This window comes from Carcharodon carcharias, chromosome 15 (assembly GCF_017639515.1).
Source record: "Carcharodon carcharias isolate sCarCar2 chromosome 15, sCarCar2.pri, whole genome shotgun sequence".
In the NCBI taxonomy this organism is placed as follows: domain Eukaryota; kingdom Metazoa; phylum Chordata; class Chondrichthyes; order Lamniformes; family Lamnidae; genus Carcharodon; species Carcharodon carcharias.
In genome coordinates this window covers 20,872,108-20,897,523 of record NC_054481.1, presented here as the reverse complement: position 1 = coordinate 20,897,523, position 25,416 = coordinate 20,872,108, and the positions used below count along the sequence as shown (strand labels likewise).

General features: G+C 45.3%; 1 protein-coding gene across 1 annotated transcript in view; it reads left to right on the top strand.

Moving 5' to 3' along the window:
- LOC121288344 (transmembrane protein 94-like) overlaps positions 1–25,416 on the top strand; it is a 156,242-nt gene that overhangs the window by 56,867 nt on the left and 73,959 nt on the right. Inside the window, 5 exon segments of the mRNA XM_041206898.1 lie at positions 9,469–9,571; positions 10,625–10,821; positions 17,587–17,759; positions 19,860–19,983; positions 24,245–24,351. Coding sequence (XP_041062832.1) covers positions 9,469–9,571; positions 10,625–10,821; positions 17,587–17,759; positions 19,860–19,983; positions 24,245–24,351 — 704 coding nt within the window.

Sequence of the window (25,416 nt, the reverse complement as noted above, 5' to 3'; positions counted from 1 at the left end):
TTTCCAGGTTATAACCCAGCAAAGATACTTGTTAGTTTGTAAATCAGTAACAGAATCACTGACCCATTGCAGATTTACAGTGGTTACTGATTTAATTTGGATAGGCAGAAATTAAGAGCTGAGTTTCTTTTTCCAAAAATATACTTGATTCTTAAAATTTGTGAAGGTACAAGACATAACAGTTCAAATTTAAAATTATGTAAAGTACAAAGCAGATCTGTTTCTTTTCATACACTATTTGGTACTTTGAGCCTTGATTGCTGCAGTTACAGGTTATATTTACAATATTCATTTCAAAATGTTTTACACAATTTCCAGCCCTCAGTATACAATGGCGAGAGGGCTTTAGACTGTGGCCTTTCCCCATTAAGTCCTTGCACCATCAAGTCTGTTATAGTAAATGCAATGTTTTCTGTACAGGATGCAAGGCTTTAGAGGGTGGTTTATTACTAACTACTCCTGGAGACTGTGGTCTATCTGTCTCTGGCTTCAGACAGATTATTTTCTTTATTGATTCATAGAATATGGGTGTCACTGCCTAGGCGAGCATTTATTGCCCATCCCTAATTGCCCTTGTTCAGAGGGCATTTAAGAGTCAACCACATTGCTGTGGGTCTGGAGTCACATGTAGGCCAGACCAGGTAAGGAAGGCAGATTTCCTTCCCTAAAGGACATTAGTGAACTAGATGGGTTTTTACAACATTTGACAATGGCTCAATGGTCATCATTAGACTTTAAATTTCAAATTTTTACTGAATTCAAATTGCACCACCTGCCTTGGTGGGAATTGAACCTAGGTCTTCAGGGCATTCCCCTGGGTCTCTGGAATACAAGTCCAGTGACAATACCACTATGTCACTGCCTCCCCTACTATCCAGTGTAAGAACCAGATGAGAGAAATTACTGCCACAGCCAACATTTAAAATATGTCATAGATTCACAAGTACTGAAAATCAAGAATATATACAAACAGAAGCCTTAAAATTATTTGAATTGAATGACCCCTCCCCACAACTTCCTCAGACACCTGGCCAGAGATAATAGGCAGGATTTTCAACTGGAATTAGGCAGTTCAACATCAAACCAGCTTAAGTGGAGAATTGCTCCAGCGAACTATCAGCATCACTCCCTGCCTCACTCTACACTGTCAAAAGAGATAGGGAGAATGCAGAAGACATGCAGAAATATTGGGGCCAATTTTCACTTAGTGCAAGTGAATGTATTTTGAATGAGTTCAAATCTCGCCCATTCAATAAACATACAAAGGATTGCACGTATCATCTGATGTACTTGGTGCCATTTGCATCCTTGCTAGGAATACCTAGGGGCTGAATTTTATGTTGATCGGGCGGGCCCACGCCCAACCTGATCGGGCGTGAAATCGCGCGAGATGACATCAGGCGAGTGTACCGACGTCATCGCTCGCGCGATATGTTGCTCGGTAGGTGTGCGCAAAAGTCAGAAGCACACCCGCCAACAATTAAGAGGGCAATTAAGCCCATTAACGATGCAATTGCCTGCTATTTTTCATTGCCCGTCCAACCTTACGGTTGGCAGACGAGCGAATCGGCGCCTTTACATTTTTCATGAAACCTCATCGCAGGGCGGGATGAGGTTTCCGTTACAAAATAAAATAAAAATCTGTGGGCAGCACTTTTATCATCTATATTTTCAGGTGCCTGACTGTGATGCTCGGAGAGTTTTAATTCTGCTTTTTAAAACTTTATTGTAACATTTTTGTGTCTGCCACTCCCTGAGGCAGCTCTCTGCCTTCAGGGAGCTTTCTCTCAGCATTCGCCAGCATTGACATCATCACCCACTCTCCCCTTCCCCCCAACCCAGCAGCTCTTCACGCTGGCTGTTAATTGGCCAGCCAGCGTGAAATCACGTCAGGGGTCGATTGCAGTCGGCGGTCCATTTCCCGGCCGATCCCGGGCCCGCCGATCATGCCCACCCGCCAAGCTAAAAACTCAGGTCCTAGATAGTTCCGAGTCACCATCCAACTGTTGCAAAATGAAGACAAGCACTCCACAGGGGAAAAGGATTGGTTGACTCGCTTAAGAGGTTTCACGAGATCAGTTGCAATAATTAGAAAAGCAATTCCAATATTTAGCCTCCTTCCTTTAAGACTGGGATAACGGTTTATTTCCTCTCTTCCTTCAAGTCTCCCCACTCAGCTGTGTGCAAAGAGAAGCCTCTTACCACAGATCTAACTCTATGGATGGAATTTTCCATGCCCACTGGCGTCAGGCGTGTTCGGTGGCCTGAGCAGACAATATGCCGAGAAGATCAAAAATCTGTTTCACGATGTCGTCTGCTCTGCCCATCGATGGCAGGCTGCATTTCCCCCATCGGACGTCGCGAATCTTATTGTAGTACATCTGCATGTCATTATAAGGTCAGCCCATCGGAATCATCCCTTCGGCTGGATCATCCGCATCACGCCGACGTGTTTCACAACAGCATATATAAGGCGTGCACTTGCCTGGCTGCACTTTGAGGGGAACTCGGAGGTGAGTGCACAGTAATGTTGTGCAGCCCTCGTGATGGTCACCTGTTGGACTTCAAGCTTGAGGCAACTTTGGAGGGGGTGGGGTGCAAGGACTGCCCTGCGGTTGAAGTTAGTGCACAAGCACGTGTGGGGTGGAGGGGAGGGAAATGGCCACACATCAGGGAAACCTTGTATAAAATGACCATTCCTCTGCAGCTGAGACAGATCAGACACAGCCACATTGACACGCATGGAGTCGGGTCTCTAGCTTATTGGGTCTCTAGCTTATCAAGCAATGCAAAGGCATGGAAGTGCCACCAAGTGCTCCAGAGCTTTGCACCCCTTGGACACAGACTGCAAACTAATGAGCATTTTAGTGGACGGCGAAACAATTGGACAATTGGACACGTTGTACAATCTCCTTGCTAAAAGTGGCCATGGAGCAGTCACTGGTGGAGGCCTTCACAGCCCCTCGTAATGTCACCAGCCCGGTTTGGACCAGTCTCCCTTGTGGTTCAAGCTAACAGTGTTGCCTTGCAGCACGGGTTAAGAGAATGCCTGTGCCTGAGCTGAGAGCATAGCATGCAGTCCAATGGGCAAAGCTGCTGCCAATCGGTCGGGTCGAGTGGGGCAGAGGTGAGTGGGGTTTTGGGCAGCTGTGCAGCACACCAAATTCTGGTCATCCAAGTGGTGGCCAGCACTCTCTGGGATACACTGAGGGGCCTTCAGACTTAACCAAGAGAGGTTCTCAGAACATCCAAGCTAACCCACGCATATCTCTTTTTCATCTTGCAAGAGGAGTACATCAGGGGCATGGAGACTGGTAAACTAACTGTACACCTCATGGCTTACAGAGAGTGAAGACGATGGAGAAGAGAGTGACTGAGGTGCCCGGCTGTGCAGAGGGAGGAGCAACACCCACAGGAAGAAGGGGTGGTTGGATCTTGCTCCCGTACACGCTGCTGAAAAGCCACAGCGAGCTGTCACCGGTCGGCACCTAGCAACACCAAAGGTCTATGGACGACGATGACTTTCATTCCTGCAGGCGACCGAGAACCAGTGTCACCGAAGTCTGCGCATGTCTAGGGAACTGGTCAGTCACATTTGCCACCTGCTGTCGGATTTGGCGCCATGGGGACATGGAGGGCATCCACTGCCAGTGGCTGTGAAAATCACCGCGGCACTTAATATTTACGCCAGTGGATCCTTTCAGGGCTCCACAGGTGACCCCTCTGGGATTTCACAAACCTCCACCCACAAATGCATCCAGGAGGTCACGAATGCCATCTTCACGACGACACACAATTTTGTGCATTTCGCCCAAGACCAGGAGAGCAGAAGCGATTGGATTTGCTCAGATCTCGGAGTTCCCACAGGTGCAGGGTGTGATTGACTGCACTCATATGGCACTCAGATCTCTATCGCAATAAGTGTTCAACTATGTCAATGCAAGGGCTTCCACTTGTTGAATGTGCAGCTGGTGAGCTACCACCGCAAATGCATGCTGCAGGTCTGTGCATGGTTTCCAGGGAGTGTCCACAACCCCTACATTCTCAGTTGGTGACAGATCCCTGACATCTTCCAGGGTCCAGAAAAGCTGCAGGGATGGCTCCTTGGGGACAAGGGCTACCCGCAGAGGATGTGGCTGATGACACCCGTGCGGCGGCCTCAGACTGCAGCAGTGCGAAGGTATAACGAGGCTCATGATGCAACTCGCAGCTTGGTGGAGCAAACTATCAGGATGCTGGAATTGAGGTTTGGTGCCTGGATCAGTCTGGTGGAGCCCTGCAATATAATCCACAGAGGGGATCGCACATCTTTGTTACCTGCTGCGCCCTTTACCACCTGGCACTGAAATGGGGAAAGGAGCTGGCTGAGGAGGTGATGGCGGAGCTGGAGATCTCTGTCGATGAGTAGGACATTGATGGTGATGAGGGTGAGGAGGTCCTCGAAGGCGACGATGACAGGGATGAGGTCCTCATAGCTGCTAGATTCGTGGAGGATGATGACGACATGCAGTAAGGAGACAACATAAACCTTCTCATTGCATCTATGAATGTTTGACTCCTGTCTGGCTTATGGCTGTGCACATACCCTCTGTGATAATGCTCGTGTCATGGAGACACAGTGAAGGCTCTAATAGTTGCTCGATTGCAGGAAGATGATGATGACATGCGGTGAGGACATTCCATGGATCTTCACACAGCCTCTAAGAATGTTTGACTCCTGACTGGCTGAGGACAGTTTGCTTGAACTCTGTGATCAGAGTCATATCATAGAGATGCAGCGATTAAACTTTAAAAGCACATGATCCTTTGTCTGCCTTTAGCACCTGAGCCCTTCAGGAGCACAGCGTCACTGGTCACAGATGCTGAAGGATGGGGGCCAGCCCCACCTCAAAGGTGCTGAGAGCACACAGAGAGAATGACTGAACTCGGTCACGCCTGCCCACAACATTTTGGCAGTAATGATAAACACCATTGAGATGCAGGCATCACTAATATGTCCGGGGAACGTGAGGCTGGACCATCACTTTGGCCTGAAGGCTGCACAAAGCACAGAGAAGAGGCCCTGGACTGAGACACCTGCCTTTATCTTGTGCAGAAAGGTTTCACATCTGAGTGACATGAACACTGCTCACCAGAACAAGGAGCCACAGGCAGGGAGGGAGACATTGTTGGGAGTTTATTGACAATAGTGAACATTCTGTACAAGTGATTAACACCCGTGCCCAGGCTGTGCAACTACTTCTTAACTTTCACAACCCTGCCGGTGCTCACCGTCCATCCACAGCAGAGGTGGAGGCAGCCTGCTGACTGCTACGCCCTGTCTGTGGTGACCTTGACGAGAGTCCGCTGGAGGGCTGAGACCTGGAGGGCACCGGCCTGCTTTCGGGGTCCTGCTGTGTGTGGCACCCTTGGTCTGTGGAGCTGGAGTTGCTGGGGTCACAGGAAGAGGGGATTCGGATGGGCTGGACACTCCAACATTATGGTTTGTGGATTGGCAAATTGGCCAGGTGGCCTTTACATTTCCGTATTACCAGCATTTTCTGTTTTTGTTTCAGATTTCCAGAGTCCGCAGTATTTTGCTTTTACCTGTGTGTTTTCAAGGGTGCTTCCAGCATGTACTGACTGATACCTTTTTCTGTCTCAATAAACTGCTCCAGATTTACCTTCTGAGGTCATCATTTCATTAGAACTCAAGAAGTAGACAGGACGCAGCCTTCCTTTTGATAAATTGATGAGAGAACCCCTCAGACTTTCGAAAGTAAATGGTAGATCTCACCCAGTTTCAATCCTTTGATTTAAAATGTACGTTGAATAACAAGAAGAGGTGTTTCAGACGGTTGGAGATTTGTTCATCTTTCAGGGCATCTGTTTCTTCTACATGCCTACCTGAAATGTGAATGTTTTAAGATCATAGTGAATACACTGACCAGTAGTTAACCACATAGCGTGGTGTGTGGTTATTGGTTTTAATCTGTAAATTCAGTGGTGGCAATGAGGACAGCTCAGAGACAAACATTACTCAGGTTGTCCAAAAATAAACATTCTGGTATTGACAAGATGATTAGTTCAGTGGATAGATGTGGTCTTTCTTCAGTTATGCTTGTATCTATATTGTCATCTGTTTTTCTTGCTGTCTGTAGCTTTGACCATACGTGTGAGTGTGAGCGAGGGCTTTTGGCTGTGTATGATTGAAAGTGTGTGTGGCTGGAATCTTTTGGGCCCTTTGAGGATTAGCTGGGAGACTAGAAGGCGGACAAAATAGTGTGGGATGATGAAGTGCCTTCCAGCTGTAATGCCCTTTTGCCTTTCAGCAGTGGGAACATTGGCAGCTCAGATGCCTACTAGGAGGTCAATTGAGCCACTTAGATGGCCAATTAATGACCATTTCCTGACTCCGCACGCATTTTGCCCATGTGGGGAGGGCTGCCACATGGGGAGACCGCCCAGTGAAACCTGACAGCCTCCCAGCAGGTTCCAGGTGATGGAGGCTTCTTCATGGGCACACCATGGTCCACAGAGCAGGCCCCCCGCAGCAACAATGGCCACCCCTTGCTGCAATGGCATTGCTGCTGCTCAGCAACTCTCTTCCCTCTATTGCTGGGGCCTGGCTGCCTGGTCCAAGTGTGCCCCAAGCCCACTTAGCTTTCCTGAGGGTCCCTGACCATTGACTCACACTACTGCTGATGTTGCAATCTCAGCAATGGCCAGGGCTAGCAGTGGCACTGCAAGGTTGTTGAGCTGCCAGTCCTCTGATTGGACCAGCAGCTCTTGGGGCTAGCTATTGTCCTTCATTGGACGGCAGCCCTGGAGGCCACTCCTGAGCTGGCCACCACCAGTAAAACACTTCCCTAGATCCTGCTGCCAGCCAAAGCAGGATTGCCTCTGGTGGCAGAATTTATGCCATCTCAATAAAATTCAGTCCTATGAATGAGAGTGAGAGGGTTTATGTATGATTGAGAGTATGTGTGTGTATGTGTGTGTGTGTCTGCGTGCGGGTGAGTCAAAATGTGTGTGCGAGCATTTTTGGGAATATGCGAGTAAGACTGTGGGCTGTATTTCCACATCCATATTGGGACAGGTACAGAGGCAAAGAGGTGCAAAATTTAATGCTACCAGTTTGCCGGCACTATCTTGCCCCCAGGCCATTTTCCTGGAGGTGAGGTAGGGGTTGGGAGGGCTTCCCACACACAAGTTAATGTCAGTTAATTGGACACTTACAGAAGCTGATTGGAATTTTCCAGTTAGCCTTTAGGCCTTCTGAGACATCGGAGGGCTCTAGACCAGGCGCCTGGAGGCAGCATCCTGGTGCCAAACCAGGGAGCCAGCATCCCAAGCAGGCTTCAAAGTCTTCCTTGCCTTCTTGGCTTGAGCATCAGCCACAGGCCCCCCTGTGGAGCAATTTTACCCTCCACAGTTGTGGCCTGTCTGCTGAGGCTATTTTTATTTTAAAAGTTTTAAATTAAGCAGGAAGGTGCAGGAAATGGAGACAATTCTCTCTCTCTTTCCTGAACTACAGGTTTTATTACTATCCGAGCTGGAGAGTTTCTTACTGGCCCTCTAGTTTTGAGAACCTGGCCGTTATCCTTAATTGGATGGCTAGCTGCCCTCTGGCCACCATTTGCCAATTCAGGGAAAGTCACTGTGAGGTGACTGTTTCCCCCACAGTGTGAGGCTGTGACACATATTTACTGGGATCCTGACCTAAAGGGCAAAACCTTGCCCTGTGTGGGCGAATGAGAGTGTGTCATGCATAACTGTGTGCATCAGAGTGAGAGTGTGTACATGTGTGAGAGTGTGTGGATGTGTGAGAGTCTATGCGTTTGACTGTGTATGTGGGAGAGCGTGTGAGTGTGTCTCTCTTTTAACCCTAGTTATGTCTACATCTACCTAGGTAGAAAGGTTCCAAAGGAATGAAAGAGTGTGATAATCCTGAGATCATACACTATTCACCTTAGTGGCCATTGGCACAACAGGTTTTGTTAGGTTCCCCGGACCTGCTAGTGAAGGAGGGAGGGGGGATCATTAAGGCACCTCATTCATTTTACATTCTTGTGTAAGACCTTAAGTAAAAAGAGGCAACTTTATGTATTTTCAAATGAGTGGTATTTCGGTAGATATATGAGAATGTGGCACTGCACTGTGCAACATGTGATTTGTCACTTGATATTGTAAGCTTACATGCTATGGCAATTAGAAGTTTGATTTTGTGTTTTATTTTAAGTTTTTCTAACCCGTTGACAAAAATAAAAAAGTTGAATTGAGTTACGAATGTATATTTAAAAGGCATCTATGAAGGCCATGGGAGTTCTCAAAGTTCTGGAGGAGTAGAAGAATATTGGGTTTTGATGGACAGTTTGTTATTTTTGCAACTCATTTTTATCGATGCAATGAGAGGACACTGCTGAGTGAGCTTATTTCTTTTGTTAGAAAATCTTTTAAATGAAGATAAATTTAAGCGAGAGCTGAACCTATTTCAAGTTGGGGCAGAGATCACCTGAGATATCACAAGGTAGTTACTCCAAAGATTTATCAGGACCAGAATGATTTTCTAGGATTGATTCAAACTTCATGGGGATTTGGAAGGGAATTTCCCAGACTTTTTTTTATATCTCCAAATTAGTTTACCACTTTGTCTCTCTCAGGAGACCACATGGTTTTGTGTAGGGTGGAGAGTGTGCAGTTTTTTTTACACTTAGGCCTGAAATTTTTAGCTTGGCGGACGGGCGGGATCAGCGGCTCGGGATCGGCCGGGAAACAGACCGCCGACCATGATTGGCCCTTGAACGCTATTTCACACTGGCTGGCCAATTAACGGCCAGCCAAAAAGCTTAGCCTTGCCAGGGGTAGGGGGGGTGCGGGAGGAGAGTGGACGGTGACAAAAACGCAGATGCGGGCGAGCACTGAGAGAAAGCTCCCTGAAGGCAAAGAAAAAGTCCAAGCTTCAAAATCGGGCATCTGAAAATATAGATGATAAAAATGATGCCCGCAGGTTTTTATTTTTATTTTATTTCATAACAGAAACCTCATCCCCCACCGCCCCCTCCCCCCCCACCCTTGGATGAGGTTTCATGAAAAATATAAAGGCCGCCTGGCCGATTTGCTCCATCGCCAACCGTAAGATTGGACGAGCGACGAAAAATAGCAGGCAATTGCGTCGTTAATGGCTTAATTGCCCTCTTAATCGTCGGCTGATGCGCTTCTGACATTTGCACGCGCCCACCGAGCGAAATATTGCGCGATGATGTCAGGACGCTCGCCCGACATCACCTCGCACGATTTCACGCTCGATCAGGTCAAGCACGCACCCGCCCGATCAACATAAAATTCAGCCCTAAAGGCATCACTATTGTGTGAGAGAGGTTAGATGGAGCAAAGTGACTTTTCCTGTCTGCATTGTGTATAGTTCTCGTTGAACTGAGTCACTTTGCTTCCGATGTGACCTTAACTGAATGGTGTTTGTATTGACAGAAGCGATGCAGCTGTTGTCTTATGGCTCTGCTGATGCAGTCTTAGATGCTTGCAGTGAATTCTGGAATGGAAATGACATTTGTCCACTTTCTAGATGTGCCAGGTAACATGACCATTATACCAGCGAACATCCATATACATTCATACATAAGGCATTTAAAGGAGGTGATAGGGTAAATGGAGAGAAACTATTTCCTCTGGTGGTGGCAGTCCAGAACAAGAGGGAATATCCTTAAAAGTAGAGCTAGACCATTTAGGGGTGAAGCACTTTATCACACAAAGGACAGTGGAAATCCGGAACACTCTTTCCCAAAAAGCTGTTGCGGCTCGTGGTCAATTAAAAATATCAAAACTGAGATCGATAGATTTTTAAGGAAAGGGTATTAAGGGTTATGAAATCAAGTTGGGTAAATAGAATTTAAGATACAAATCAACCATGATCTATTTAAATGGCGTAACAGGCTCAAGGCGTTGAATAGTCCACTCATGTTCCTACATTCCTTAAGGCATCAAATAATTTGGTGCTCTAAACTGTAGTATTCTTAAATGGGATCATGTGCATGTTGATAGTGAACTTGCAAGTGAATGTATTAACATGAGGCACTGTCTACTCAATGGCTTCCACCCTCACCTTCAGGTTAGGCGCAAAGGTAAACTATGTGCTAAAGAGCAATGATTGTCCATGGTGCTTGAAATGGTAACTTCCACTGTGGACAGCAATTCCCCTGAGTGAGAGGACCCCCACAAGTGAGGAAGTGTGGCTCCCTTGCTCAGGCCACCAGCGCCCTCCTTCACCATTGGGGTCTGGACCCAGTCAACAAACTCCTTCATGCTGTTGGCTCCTAAACTTTTACTGGAGGCCGACAATCAGCTTTCTTGGTTCAGCTTTCTTTTCTGCACTTCCCTGCAGCAGGACCTCCAACTCTAAAGCACCAGTGTTGCCCAGACTTCTCTCCTGAGCTATTGTGAACATTGGGTCCATTTTCCTTTGCGATACCTTAACTTCACATCACAAAATCCGTCATAGACTGAACCCTATGTCGCCAGTGAGGCTGAGCCTGCCTCATGGACCAGTATATTCTCACACTGCAATATCAAAGTTTTAATAGTTAATCATTTTCAATCTCTTTTTCTTTACAATTGATTGCTCTTACAGAAAGAAAGTCCTTGATTTTTACCAACGTGCCTGCCTGACTGGAGAGTGCATTGCCTTATCTTGTAAGCCAATGTTCCAAACCTTGCATCCCAGTGATGATGGAAAGTGTCTCCAAATGTCTTTGAAAACCAGGAGCCGCAGCCAAGCAAATATCAAGGAGCAAAAGATGTTGAACTCTGGAGCTTTGGACACTGATGGTTGGTCACAAATGACTTGTGCATATTAAAAACTAGGAAATTATCCCTCAGATCAGAAATACTTGAATTTAACAGGGTACATTTCTGGAACACTGTGCTCACAAGAACAGTGTTGTGAAAATTTGCAGGTGTTTGTACACAATGTGGGTGTGATTCCAGGCTGGCATCACAGGATCAGAGAATTAGCCTTATGTTTATAAAATGGATGTTTATGCACCTTGTTTTACTTTTCCCTTTCCTGACACCCTGGACTGTACTCCTGTTACGGACAGGAAGGGGATTAATTTAAACAGCCCTGATTTCTCCTCTCGCCACCTATCTGTAAATAGAAAGGTGTTTTGATTCTCCCATTTTACAAGCGGTAGCATATTTCCCAACCCCTTAGTTTTGGTGTGATCCCCCAGCAAGCTCAAAATAGGGGAAACACAGAGGGTTAGTTTATTCGCACACACTCAAAACATGGCGGGGGGGGTGCAGATTGTGGGGGGTGGCATGTTGCTACGTAGCCCCCAGTGTATTCATGCAATAAAAGAGGGATTAAAAAAAGAGATATTTACAGCACAAAGACCACAGAGCAAAGATTTATTGTTTCATGTGAGTCCAGAGTGCAGAGTCCAAGTCCAATGGTGTATTCTTTCACAGAGGTTGGCAGGCGAAGACTGATGTTCACTTTTTTAGTAGAGATGACTTCCACAATGAGATAGGCATGCAGAGATGAATTAATCTTGTAGGTTCTGGTATAGAAGTCCTAATAGAAACAGTATAACAGTATAGATGAGGGTCAGGCATTCACCTGGACTGAGCCCTTGTTCTGAGCTGCTTCTTGATAGATGGAAGATGGCAGACTGATTGGCAGTACAGCAAGACATTATTACAGGCTCCTCCAGCTAGGGGGTCATGTCACATGACTCCCACCTGTCCTCTTTGTCTTTGACAAAGGCTGTATATTCCTTTGCCTGGATTCTTGAGATTGTTAATGTTCCAACCATTAAAAATTTCAAAGGAGGTTGCAGGGTCTGTTGACCTACCAAACAGGTAGACACCAGTGGCTTACGAAATGTAGGCGGCCTTTGTAGAATTCCCTTTGAATTTGATCTCTTCAGCCACAGGAGTAGTTAGAATCTGTTCAGAGATAACGAGGTGTCAACTTTTCTGATACTGCCAGAATTCCTTCTGCTCAGGGTTATAGGCAGACATAGCTTCAGCCTTCTTAAAGTGAGGTCTTAGCTCCATTGCACTCTGCTATCCCCTCTCACAATTGTTGGGCTAATGGTGGCCAGAGTGAAACAAAGAATTAAGTGAAGCCCACTCTATCCTGACCCTTAATTTTCATCTGACTGCTCTTTTCTACCCATTGCACATTAAGCAGAGAAGGATAATCAGGGCCAATTCCCTGCTGCCATCTTCCTGTGCCATGTGTCACCATGGCAGCGACAGAAGGCTTACCAATGCCCCATTTAGAACCATAGACCCATAGAAAAATTACAGCACAGAAAAGGGCTATTCAGCCCATCATGTCTGCACCATCCATTAAAAAGAAAAAAAAACTAGCTGCCCATTTGAATCCCACCTTCCATCACTGGTCTTTGTAAATCTCCTCTGCACTCTCTCCACAGCAATTATGTCCTTCCTGTAACATGGTGACAAGAACTGTACACATAATTCCAGCTGTGGCCTAACCAGCATTTTATACAGTTCCACCATTACATGCCTGTTTTTATATTCTATACCTCGTCCAATAAAGGAAAGCATTCCATTGAGAGAATTTTCTCCCCATTGGGGCGGGGGGGGGGCGGGGTGTGTTCAGGGGTGGGCACAGGTGGAAGCAGACCTCAGAGGAGATTTACAAGAATGTTGCCAGGGCTTGAAAATTGTGGCTATGAGGAAAGATTGGATAGGCTGGGGTTGTTTTCCTTGGAACTGAGGAAGCTGATGGGTGACCTGATTGAGGTGTACAAGATTATGAAGGGCCTAGATAGAGTAGACAGGGATGCCCTGTTTCCCCTAGCAGAGAGATTAATTACCAGGGACAGATTTAAAGTGATTGGTAGAAGGATTAGATGGGACATGAGGAAAAGCTTCTTCACGCAGAGGGTGGTGGGTGTCTGATCTGGTCCGCGCCGCCATTTTACGTGGGTGGGCCAATTAAGGCCCGCCCAGCATTAAATGTACTCCCTCTGCGGGTGGGGTGGGGGTTCCCTGAGTCAGGACTGCAGAGTGCAGAAATCTCCATGCCTCAGGGAGATAAGTTTTAAACTTTAAAAATTTTAATAAAGACAAAACAAAATTAAGACATATCCCCTCATGTGACAGTATCACATGAGCTGGGACATGTCAATGAACTTTAATAAAAAAATTTATTTAATTTATAAACCGTTCGTGAAACCTCATCTTGCCCGTGGATGAGGTTTCATGAAAAATGCAAAGGTCGCCTGGGCTCTTTGCACGCCCCCCCACCCCCCGCCACTAACATTAAGGTTGGACGGGCAACTTTCTCAATAGGCTTAACTAGTTAATTAATGGCCTTAACAGACCTTTGACAGTTCAGCAGGCGCGGAGCCTAGTCAGCTGTGCGCCCACTGAGCTGAAAATCTAAATGATACGCAGTGACGTTGGGACACATGCTGTGTCACCCAGCGTCATTTTACACCTTGGCGAGCAGGCCCTCCCCATGCTCGCCAAGCCAAAGATTCAGCCCCATATCTTTTCTTTACTACCTTATCCACCTATCCTGCCACCTTCATGGAGGGAATGGTGCAGTAACTCGCACCTCTCCCTCCCCCTCAGGCCCGACAACCCTTAGACAGTAAAAGCAGAAGGTGAAAAAGTCACACTGGAAATTTCCGTTCACCGGAGCTGAGCTGGCTACAGGGACAGGATTTTTACCACCATAAGGTGGGAAGTGCGGGGAGCGGCTATGAAGGCAGGCAGGTGCAAAAATTAGCGCTGGCCAGCGTGGCAATTTGCCGGCACCATCCCGTTCCTGGGTCATTTTCCTGGGGGTGGGGTTGGCAGCTGAAAGGCTGATCACCACAGGCAGCAGATAACTAACTAAGGGCACATAATTGCTATTAAGGACTATTGTCAGAAGCCAACTGGAATTTTCTAGTCAGCCTGGGAGCCCTCTGAGACTTTGGGAACAAGGCCATCTGTCTGGGTTGCGGGCTGCTGGTGACAGACCAGGGCGGGGTGGTGGAGAGGGTCAGTGCTCCGGGCAGGCTCTGAGCCCTTCTCCCTCTGCCTCTCCACAGAGGTTTTCCATTCATAATGATGGCCCAGTTGCTATTTTTAAATTTATAGCTTTAGGAAATTGCAGAGAGCCTGCCTCAAGAGGGAAGTGCCCTATGGCTCACTCACCTGAATGGCAAAGAATGCTTTGCTGCTGCTTCTGGATTGTCTGGTCTCCTACTGGCCCTCCGGCTTTGAGAGACCACCTGCCACTCTGATTTGGATGGTGAGCTCATCCTCTGGCCATTAATTGGCCAATTCAGGGGAAATCACTGCCAGATGATTGTTTCCCCTACAGTGCAGTGTTGTGACCCCCATTTCACCCTGATATCAGGGTCCCAGTTTAAAACCTAAAATCCTGCCCAGAAGTGCCTTGTGAGTTTGTGACAGCTGAAGCGATATAAATATAGCTTTGGGCCCAGATTTTGCACTAGTGGCAAAACAATAGCACACATTGCTGACCTTGAAGAAAGCCACTCAAAGATTTAGCATTCTCTATAGTATTGCTGAAAAAGAGACATGCTGTTGAAGCTTTTCATCTTGCACCCATCAGGACAGACGCAAGAATGCCAAACGTCTGTCTTGATGAGTGTCAGACAAGAAGCTTCAACAGCATTTCTCCTTTTTTTCAGCAATACCTGAATTTTGTGCTACCAAGTGACAATCTTGATGGTGTGGATCTCCCTTTCCCAATGTAACTTTGAATCTAATGCCAAATCAAGGGGATGTCTTGACATGCAGCAGAAGTGATGTCAACAGGCAGTGTAAGCAGCCAATCACATTGAATTATTCTCACAGACAGCATACCAGGAAGTTAAAAGTACTAAATTGCTTGACTTTTACTTTAAGATTTCTGATAGCAAAATAAATGATTATGATTGGATTAAGATAGAAACTAGCATTAAGATGAACAATTTCAAAATTTTTTATTATTATTTTAAAGATGTGGAAATCTTTTATCGTTACAGAGAAATTTTACATTCGACAAATACATATTAGCTCTCAGAGTCAATGAGGGTATTCAGCAGTGATTATCAACTTAGTATGCCATTAAAAATGCAGGGCAGAGTCTTCTAGTCCACCAGCAGCAGGAAGCTTGGTGGGCGGGGCAACTTGATTTGGCGTGAAGAGAAAAATTAATTTCCCGATTGAACCTTAGCAATTAAGTTCTGGGAACTTTAAAGATAGGTTAAGGGTGAGTCAAGCTCCCTGACGAACAATGTTGGTAAGTCCTTTTGCATACTTTAGCATGCCATGCATACTCATTAAAAGACCAGCTCGCCAGAATTATGCGCAACCTCCAAATTAAGTTCACAGTGGATTGAACTTTAGCAATTAAGATCTTGGAACTTTAAAGGTAGGTTAAGGGAAGTCAAACTTCCTGACGAACAATATCAGGAAGTCCTTTTGCATACATTAGCATGCCATGCATACTCATTAAAAGACCAGCTTGCCAGAATTAAGCGCAACCTCCAATTAAGTTCCCCACCAGCGAGAAATTAGAATGTTCACATTTATGGCTTGTTACACACAGGAGGGGGTTTAATTTAGAACAGCCCTGATTTTTGCACTCACCAGCCATTCCTAAACAGAAAGGTGTTTTTGATTTTTGATTTCCTTCTTTTATAAGTAAGTTCCCCAATCCTTCAGTTTGGAGTGATCCAATCCTCTATTAATAACCCTACAGCAAACTCGAGATAAGGTCAAATAAGACGGTTGGTTTATATTACACAAAAAAAATGCGGGAAAGGGGTTTTGCAATATCCACCTCTTTTTGCATTCAGTCAATAAAAGAGGGGTAAGGGAAAAAAAGGGGTTCAGGGCAGAGACCACGATAAAAATAAGAATTTTGGTTTCACATGAGTCCAGGGTCCAGTAAGTCAATGTCCAATGAAAGTTCTTTAAAGTGGCTTTGTTTGGCAGAATTCCTGGTCTTGGTCCTAGGAACTCAGTTGCAGGTTGAGTCCATTGAATGTGCAACAAAGTATTCTTGTATCCTGGAAATTAGCTCATTCAGTAGGAAATCTCTCCAAGTCTGGAAATCAAATTTTGAGAGAGAGATGGAGGTCAAAGGCAGGCTGCTAGCCTGGAGTCTGGTTCTCTTCAGAGATTAAACCACAACTGAAGATAAAATTCAAAAGCTGCTTAATTAAAGGAATCCAAACAGCTCAAAGTCTCAGTCATGTGACAGGGTGGTTTTGAATCAAGCTATTCAACTAACGAGGCTGCTTGTTAAAACCTAATGTGTTTTGAGCAGGTAACTATAGAGCCATTAGCACAACGTTGGAGATGAGGAGTCACAAATAGCTCTGCTTTTGTCCTTAGCTGGCTGTTGTAGACATCTCATCTGCTAATCCATAGTGTTTGGCAGGAATGTTTATGCAATGCAAGGAGTGTTAAATTCCAGGAGTTTGATGTGTTATCCTTTGCCCATGTTTAAACTGCTCAGAAACTTACCATCATGTGGTCAGTGGTGGCCATTTTATCAGTCCCGCCATTTGTCCATTTAAATAAAAATTATAAAGTAGCCAGGCTGACGTAGGTATATATATTTTCCTTCCTGTCTCCTGGATGGGACAGACTACACATAAGTGTAGTCTTCCATGATTAACAGTGAGTTGCTGCTGCATTGTCTCTTTGGGGAGCAAAGCCAGCCTATGCTTGAGACCAGGCAGTTGCATGAGGATGACCAAGTAAGAAAGAAAGGGTTAGTGGGGAAGGGTGGAGCAGTGGCCAGGTGAAGGTGGAAGGGATAGTGCAGGCTGTCAGGGTACTTTTTAAATATGGTGCCCGGACCATTGACCCTATGGGGTAACAGCTGGGGTGATGACGTCTCATCTGCCTCCACCACGAAAACTCATGGATGCTTATTTAATGAGCTGAATAGCACAAGATTGTGCGTGGTCAGCTGTTCCGCCCTCCCACCCCCTGCCAACCCCATCAGCTAAAATCATTCCCATTTCCATCCCTGCCATCAAATTTAGATTCCAGAATGGGAGATTCTGGCCCCAGTTACACCTTATTCAACAAGGTGGAACTTTCTCAAGGATTTTTATAGGAAGGTTAACATTGTAAGAGTGCAGGTTCTCATCAGTTAAAAGTTTCCCATTGACTTCAGCCTAGACCAACCTCAATGCCACACCCCCCGGAGAAGAGTAAAATCTCTGACAGCAACTTTTGTGTTTCCGCATTGTTCTGCATGTATATGGATGCCAGAAGTTGCTACCAGTTTCAGTTGGGTCATGATGGTGAGTACTGACAGTTTCACCGCAATATCTGGCCCATGGTTCCCAGAACCCCTCAAGGCAAAACACTTTGCAGAACTGTAGTGAAGGAATCCATCAATATTTCTTGAATGCTCAGGCTACACATACTGATTCAATATGTAACTTTGTTTAAGTAACGGCTGTGGATCCAAATTTTTATACAAAAATTCTTAGCAAAATATTTAATGATATAAACATTCATTGTCTACCTAACTGGTGATATCCATGGCTTTATTATAACAAACACAATATATCTTTACTTGAATTTCAGAATTAAATTTTGAGCAGGAAGATAATTTACATCCTCTTGGCAATCAGATCTTACTTGGTCTCATATCCTCCCAGTACCAAGCCAGACTAGACATGGTCCATCTGATTGATGGCTTGGATAATGCCTGCATTCGATTTGTTTACTTTTCCTTGGAAGATGAGCTGAAAAGCAAGGTATAGACCCAAAAGTACAAATGATTACTGATTTAAATATTGAATACTGTGGCTGTGTTCTCTCCAGGGTATGAGGTCACCACTTGTTGAAGATGAGCTAAAGACAAAGTCATTTCATAATGTCTACTGCAGTATGTTTATTCTTGAGATTGGAAAACCGATCATTAATTCTACATAAAACACAAAATCATTGGTGGAAGATTTCTTCTGTTCCCTACTCTGCATTAAGAACACATTTACAGTTTTACTATGAGTAGCAAACACAACATGTTGTCCCCCATTGAGTAGGCACAATGGTCCTCTGCCCTTAAATCTGTTAAAATTTTGCCCTCAGATTTCCTTACTGTAGTGATAGTATCAAAATGGCCACTCTGGTATAAGACTTAAAGACAAATATATTGCTACACAAATATATTGCTACGTTCTGACCTAAATTATTTGTATTATGGTGTAATATTTTTATGATAATGCTTTAAAAGCTTCTTGGTACATGCCCATTCCAGTTGAGTGCAGAATGCCATCCTGTTATAAACACTGAGAAATGGTGCGTGCTCATATTTGCATGTATTTTATAATAAAAATAAACTCCTGCAAGCAAAGTTCAAGAGCTGTCTATGTGGGATCAATTGGAAATTGGCTCATTGGAGGGGGCTTGGAGTAAGGGAATTCCTACAGGGACTGGGTGCAATGGCCCTTGTAAAATTTTCTGATCTCCATGTGTCCAACTCATGGGGCAGGATTTTCCCATCGGCGAGCGGGGCATGCGTGCAAAGGAGCACGCCGATCTCCCTGAGACTAAGTACTGCCTCAAGGAAATCGGATCCCAAAATAAAAAAGTTACTGCAGTGAAAATTTCATTCGCCATCCATGTCCCCATATGTGACAATGTCACATGAGTTGGGACATGGACATAATGTTAATCAAAAGTGTCTCTTAATTTATTTGATTCGGCAATGAAACTTCACCCTGTCCGTGGATGAGATTTCATGCTTTTTCAGGTGGTCGCCAGTGCTCCCAACCTGCCCGCCAACCTTGAGGTTGGACGGGCAGGTCCACTAATGAGCTTAATTGATTTTTGAATGGCCTCAACACGCATCTTAGTGCTTCCAGTCCAGGACGACTGCAGGGAAGATGTCCACGAAAGGCAAGAAGACTGCAGCTCCCAGGTTTAATGACATGTCACTGGAATGCTATTTGGACGCCATGGAGGCCTGCTGCGATGTCCTCTACCCCTGCTCTGGCTCCAGGACAGGCAGCGGCATCATCAATCCAGCATGGCAGGCAGTGATCAGTGCCAATGTTGCACAGAAGAGGTTGACCATACAATGCAGAGAGAGGATGAATGATCTAATCCATGCAGACAGGGTCGGCAGGCGCACAGCTGGTTCCGGCACATCCCCCCGCCAACCTGAAAATGCAAATGACGTGCAATGAAATCGGGAGTTCCACCTGACGTCATTCCACAGCATTCTATGCGTCGGCAAGCGGGCCCTGCCCCTGCTTGCCGACGGAAAATTTCTTGCCTATATTCATAAAATGAGTCAATGTTGTTTCATGTGTGTCCTGCACGATCTGCATAGAATTAGATAGAATTTTACAGCTTTTTTTAGAGCACAGGTCATTTAGCGTAACAGTTCTATGCTAGTGATTATGTCCCACATAATTATTCATATTACACATATTCCATCTTATTTTATCTGACCCTATCAGTTCCTAATCTTTTCTCCTCCATGTGCTTATCTAGCTTCCCCTTAAATGTATCTCAGCTATTTGCCTTAATTACTCAACTTCAGAATCCTCTTTTAGGCCTCAGTACTGACTGGGTTAACATAGACGTTAAAAAAAATACTATTTGTCAGAAAATCTGTACATTTATCTAAATGTTTGCAAGCTTTCCTCTTGCTGTGTGATTTGAGTTAGTTTCACCTCACAGCCCTCTGCTGGTACATTATAGAAATGGACAGATTACTATGAGCTAAAGTGCAGGCACATCTTCACTATTTTGGACACTGTCAACGGCGGAGAATATGTTCCAAAATATGAAGTTAGTCCATTTATACCAGGGCATTTAAACATATAAATACTTGATTGTCTTTGCAGGGATTTGCTGAGAAGATGGGCCTAGAGACAGGTTGGAATTGTCACATCTCCTTGCAATCAGATGGTTTTGTTATAGAACCAGATCATTTAATGTCCACTTCTCAAAACACTGTGGAGCAACAAGGTCATACATTACATTTCCAAAGTTTAATAGTGCTTATTACTTGATATTTGATACCTAGCTACAGTTTTTCTTACAGCCATGCACTGAAAATGAAGGCTTATTTAATTCAGCATTAACAAGGAGCTTTCATTAGTGAATTCTAAGCATTGGCTCTTAATGAAGAATCAACTTTCTGTTTGAAATTTAAAAGTATTGCAATTTTATCTCATGCTTATTCTACCGCTCAAGGAATTTGTGTTTATAAATGTCAGTTAACAATCTTACTTCACAAGTTTATCATGTACATACTAGCTATATAAGAGGTTTTACTTCATAAATTCTAACCATGTGCACTTTAAATTGTCAAATAGAGTGCTACTCATGAGTCTCTTTCATGACTAATTGATGGTTTTCCTTAATGAGTACATTATCTCTTCCTCTTGTTGCTATTTGCAACATTAAGGAGCGTTTGAAGCTAATTAGTTCTCATAGTATGTATCCTGTAACTTCCATGAAGATTTAGAACCATTATCTGATCACTTATGCCATTTCCACTTATTAATTTTGCAAGTCCATTAGTCAGTGGGGGAGGTAATTCCAAGACAAGAGTAACAGAAAATCAGTGATTTCATAGAGAATCATAATAAGAACCTGTGAGATTTGATGTATGTCCAACGGTGGCTAACCTGATGTTACAAAAGTCATGGAATTAGAATCTTAGAGTGGAATCATCCCAGATTTGCACTAAGTGTGGTAGCGGGCGAGTAAAATGATATTTTACCCGCCGGCCGCGATGGCAGGATTTCATGCCATGTTGTCCCAAATCCGCCACATTACTTATGCACTCCCGGGAAACATGTCGTTTCCATGGCGGGTAGGCTCTCATTCGCCCGTCACGCCATCACCTCACCACTTAATCACGCCAGGCGCCATATTTAAAGTGTAGCCGTGAACATGCGTCTCAGTGCTTCCAGTCCAGGACGACTGCAGGGAAGATGTCCACGAAAGGCAAGAAGACTGCAGCCCCCAGGTTTAGTGACATGTCACTGGAATGCTATTTGGACGCCATGGAGGCCTGCTGCGATGTCCTCTACCCCTGCTCTGGCTCCAGGACAGGCAGCGGCATCATCAATCCAGCATGGCAGGCAGTGGTCAGTGTCAATGCTGCACAGAAGAAGTTGACCATACAATGCAGAGAGAGGATGAATGATCTAATCCATGCAGCCAGGGTATGGCAACTATCTCGTCACCCTAAACTCACATTTTCAAGCCCATCACACTTTCACTGGCATCTCATTCACTGCCAGCTCAAGGGACACATCATCACCCATTCTCACACCCTCACATGTCCACCTGGCCTCATCTCCTCTGGAGACTGCCTCCTCAGCCCTCACTATCTGGAGGCCACTTGCGCAGATCAACATGTGCCCCCCCACCACACACACACCCTGCGATACCCTCCTTCCCCAGTACAGCCCTCGCTTTGCAGCCTCTTCCCTTGCCTTCTCCCCCTTCCCCAACCAAGATCTTACCCTGCAGCCAATGAAAAGCCACCCACATGTGGCTGATCAGGCAGGTAGAGACCTACCTGTGAGCCCCCTAAAAGTGATGCGGTGCTGTCTGTGAAGCCTGGTGCTGATGCGAGTGCTGACTCAAGCAAGATAGGCAAACAAACATTGAAGTCCCGAGCAAAGTGCAACCCACCAGGTGCACATCACTTATGTGCTGTTGTTAAACACATCAGCGTGTTCTCCCACCGACATGGGCAGACAATCCAGCATGGGGGATGAATCCAGCGGGCTGACCGTATAATGATAGGCTGATGTATTACATTGAGGTTCCCAACATCTGGCGGCGGGAAACGAGGCACGCCATCGACGGGCTGAGCGGACGATCGCAAACTGGTTTCACAACGTCATCAAACCGATCATGCCATATCGTCTGCTCAGGGGCAAGAACAATCTGAGCCATAGTTTCAGAAATGTAAACAATAAGCATGGACCATCTCTGTCACAAACCATGAGCTAGGAAATCAGCTGGCTTCAAAATTCAATGGCTTAAAATTGAAGAAGCGTTAAATGAGGACTTCCACCTGTTTCTCTTTCTCTCAACCAATATTTGGCACTGAACTTTTCTATCAACAAAAAAGATGAGATAATTGGTTGACAAAAAATGGAACAAACACTCACATGAAGTCATCCTCTCTTTAATTTTCCCATTCTGCCTGGCCCTCTCTACCCACAGATTGATAGGGCTGCATCTTACCTGTGTCGGGCAGGATTGGGCGGGGGTGAGGCGGGGGCCGGAGCCGATCGCTGCCCACGATTGGTTGCACGCCGCCATTTTATGTGGAGTAATACGTGGCCGGTAACCTGTGCTGGCAGGGGGAGGCGGGAGAGTCAGGGCCTGCACTCTTTCGCACTGGGTGAAAGAGCACAGCAATCTCCCTGAGGCACGGGGCCTCAGGGAGATTAAGTTGGTAATGTAAGTTTTGAATAAATGATCTGAAAAATTATTTAAACATGTGTCACACGACCGTGTCGCATGCGCTGGGACACGTTTGTGCGTTTTACATGTTTTATTTAATTATACTTTTAGGAAACCTCATCCCGCCCGTGGATGAGGCTTCCTGAAAAAGGCGAAGGCCACTTGGGCTCTTTGCCAGCCCGTCAACTTTAAGGTTGGGTGGGCAGCGCTGTTAATTAGCTAAATTACTTTCCTAATGGCCTTAATAGGCCTTTGACAATTCAGCAGGCTTGCAGCCGCCTCCAGCGCACACTCACTGGATGAAATATCTAAGTGATGCACGCCCAACATCATCGCACATTATTCTGCGCATCGGCGTGTCGAACCCGCCCTCGCATGCCAACAGCAATATCCTTGCCATAATATTTTTAAAGTTTATAAAGCAGATAAGAAAAGCGAAAGTGTTCCTCCCCTTCCACTTCCTTCTCCCCTTTTCCACTCTTTCTATTCATCTATCCATCTTTGTACAAACACATTAGCACTTAACATAAATTGTACCTCAACTTCTGAAATCCTGGAAGAAGATCATCCAGGCACGATTAGGTGGAGTGCATGGAAAGGTAAACCTAGAAAATCGTGGCAGGGAGCCAGAACACAGAATGATATTGGCCCTGAAATCCTGTGGACTCACAGGGGGCCTGTCATTGTAAACTCTGTCAGAAGACTGACAGAAAGAACAGCCACAGGCAGCAACATTTCAATGTGGATTACAGGGGCATTACCAAACAAAATTTAACAGCAAGTCACACAAGAAGATATCAAGACACATATCTTAGTCAAACAGGTTTTAAGGAGAACTTAAAGGAGGAAAGAGAGGTACATAGGTGGATAGATTTAGGGAGGGAATCCTGGAACTTAGGGCTCAGGCAGTGGAAGGCATGGCCACTAGTTGTGGAGCAATTAAAATCTCAGACGCTCAAGTCAGAATTGAAGGAACACAGGTTTTTTTTGGAGGACTATAAGACTGGAAGAGATTACAGAGACAGGGAAGGGTGGGGCTATTGAGCGATTTGAAAATAAGGATGGGAATTTTAAAATCAAGATGTTATTTAATCAGGGACCAATGTAGGCTAATAAGCACGGGGATGATGGATGATGCAATTTAGGAAATGGCAGCAGGGTTTTGGATGACATCAAGTTTACTATGGGTAGAAAATGGGAGGCTGACATTGAAATAATCAAGTCCAAAGCTAACAAAGGCATGGATGAGGGTTTCAGCAGCAGATGAGCTGAGGCATTGGAAGAGTTAGGCAATGCTAAAGAGGTGGAAATGGTCCTATTGATGGTGTCATGGTCAAACACAGCACTAATTTTTTTTGAAGAGTCTGGTTCAACCTCAGATAGTTCCCAGGGAGAGAAATGGAATTGGTGGCTAAGGAACAAAGTTTGTGTCAGGGGTCAAAGTCAATGGCTGCCTGATATTGAATTGGACAAACATTTCTGTTCATCCATTATTGGATGTCAGATAAACAGTGTGACAATTCAGTGATAGAGGAGTGGTCGATTGAGGTGGTGGTGAGGTAAAGCTGGATGTTGACAGCATACATGAAAAATCTTGTGTGCAGTTTCTCTGGGGTTTCCAACTGTCTCCTGCTGGAGCTACAGTGGGAGACCAGTAATAGCCTCCCAGAATTTTAAGGCCATTGTATTTTTTCAGAAGTGTATTGGACAAAAGTAACATTCATACCAACTTGTGAAGAGCTCTCAAAGATAATGTTTTGAATCGGACATCCTAAGACTGGTCTAGTTCTTTTAGATTCTGAGACTCAGAAACTGATGAGAGAAGATGGATGTCTATCAGGAACAAATGGGCAAAGGACGCCAGACAGTGAAACATGCAGCTTTATGGAGGATCTCAACCGGGTGAGATTGATATATTAAAATTTATTGTGCTTGTATATTTGTGTGTACAGCTTTATGCAATCACACCCTGAGATGAAGTGTTGCACATATACCATGTTTGTTTTTCATTTGTGTTAATTTCTTTTATTCATTCAGGGATGTGGACATCGCTGGCTAGGCCAGCATTTATTGCCCATCCCTAATTGTCCTTGTGAAGGTGGTGGTGAGCTGCCTTCTTGAACCGCTGCAGTTCATGTGGTCTAGATACACCCACAGCGCTGTTAGGGAGTTCCAGGATTTTGACCCAGTGCCCGTGAAGGGATGGTGACATATTTCCAAATCAGGATGGTGAGTGCCTTGGAGGGGTGCTTCCAGGTGGTGGTACTTCCAAGCATTTGCTGCCCTTGTCCTTTTAGATGGTAACAGTCGTGGGTTTGGAAGGTGCTGTCTAAGGAGCCTTGTTGAGTTTCTGTAGTGTATCTTGTAGATGGCACACACTGTTGCTACTGTGCGTCAGTGGTGGCAGTGAATGTTTGTGGATGGGGTACCAAAAAAGTGAGCTGCTTTGTCCTGGATGGTGTTCAGCTTCTTGAGTGTTGTTGGAGCTGCATTTGTTCAGGCAAGGGGAGAGTATTCCATCACCGTCCTGATTTGTGCCTTATAGATGGCGGACAGGCTTTGGGGAATCAGGAGGTTACTCACCACAAGATTCTTAGCCTCTGACCTGCTCTTGTTACCACAGTATTTATATGGCTAGTCCAGTTCATTTCTGGTCAATTATAACACCCAGGATGTTGATAGTGGAGGATTTAGTGACGGTAATGTCCATTGAATGTCAATGGGCGATAGTTAGATTCTCTCTTATTGGAGATGGTCATTGTCTGGCACTTGTCTGGTGTCAATGTTACTTGCCACTTGTCATCCCAAGCTTGGATGTTGTCCAGGTCCTGCTGCATTTGCTGCACATGTTCAAAGTAATCGGAGGGTCCTGTCTTCAGGTTAGCGATGAATGTCACAACCTTTAATCCCGTTTGTTGTGCATGCATTCAATTTTTGCCTCTTATTCTAACCTTCTTTTCCTTCCTT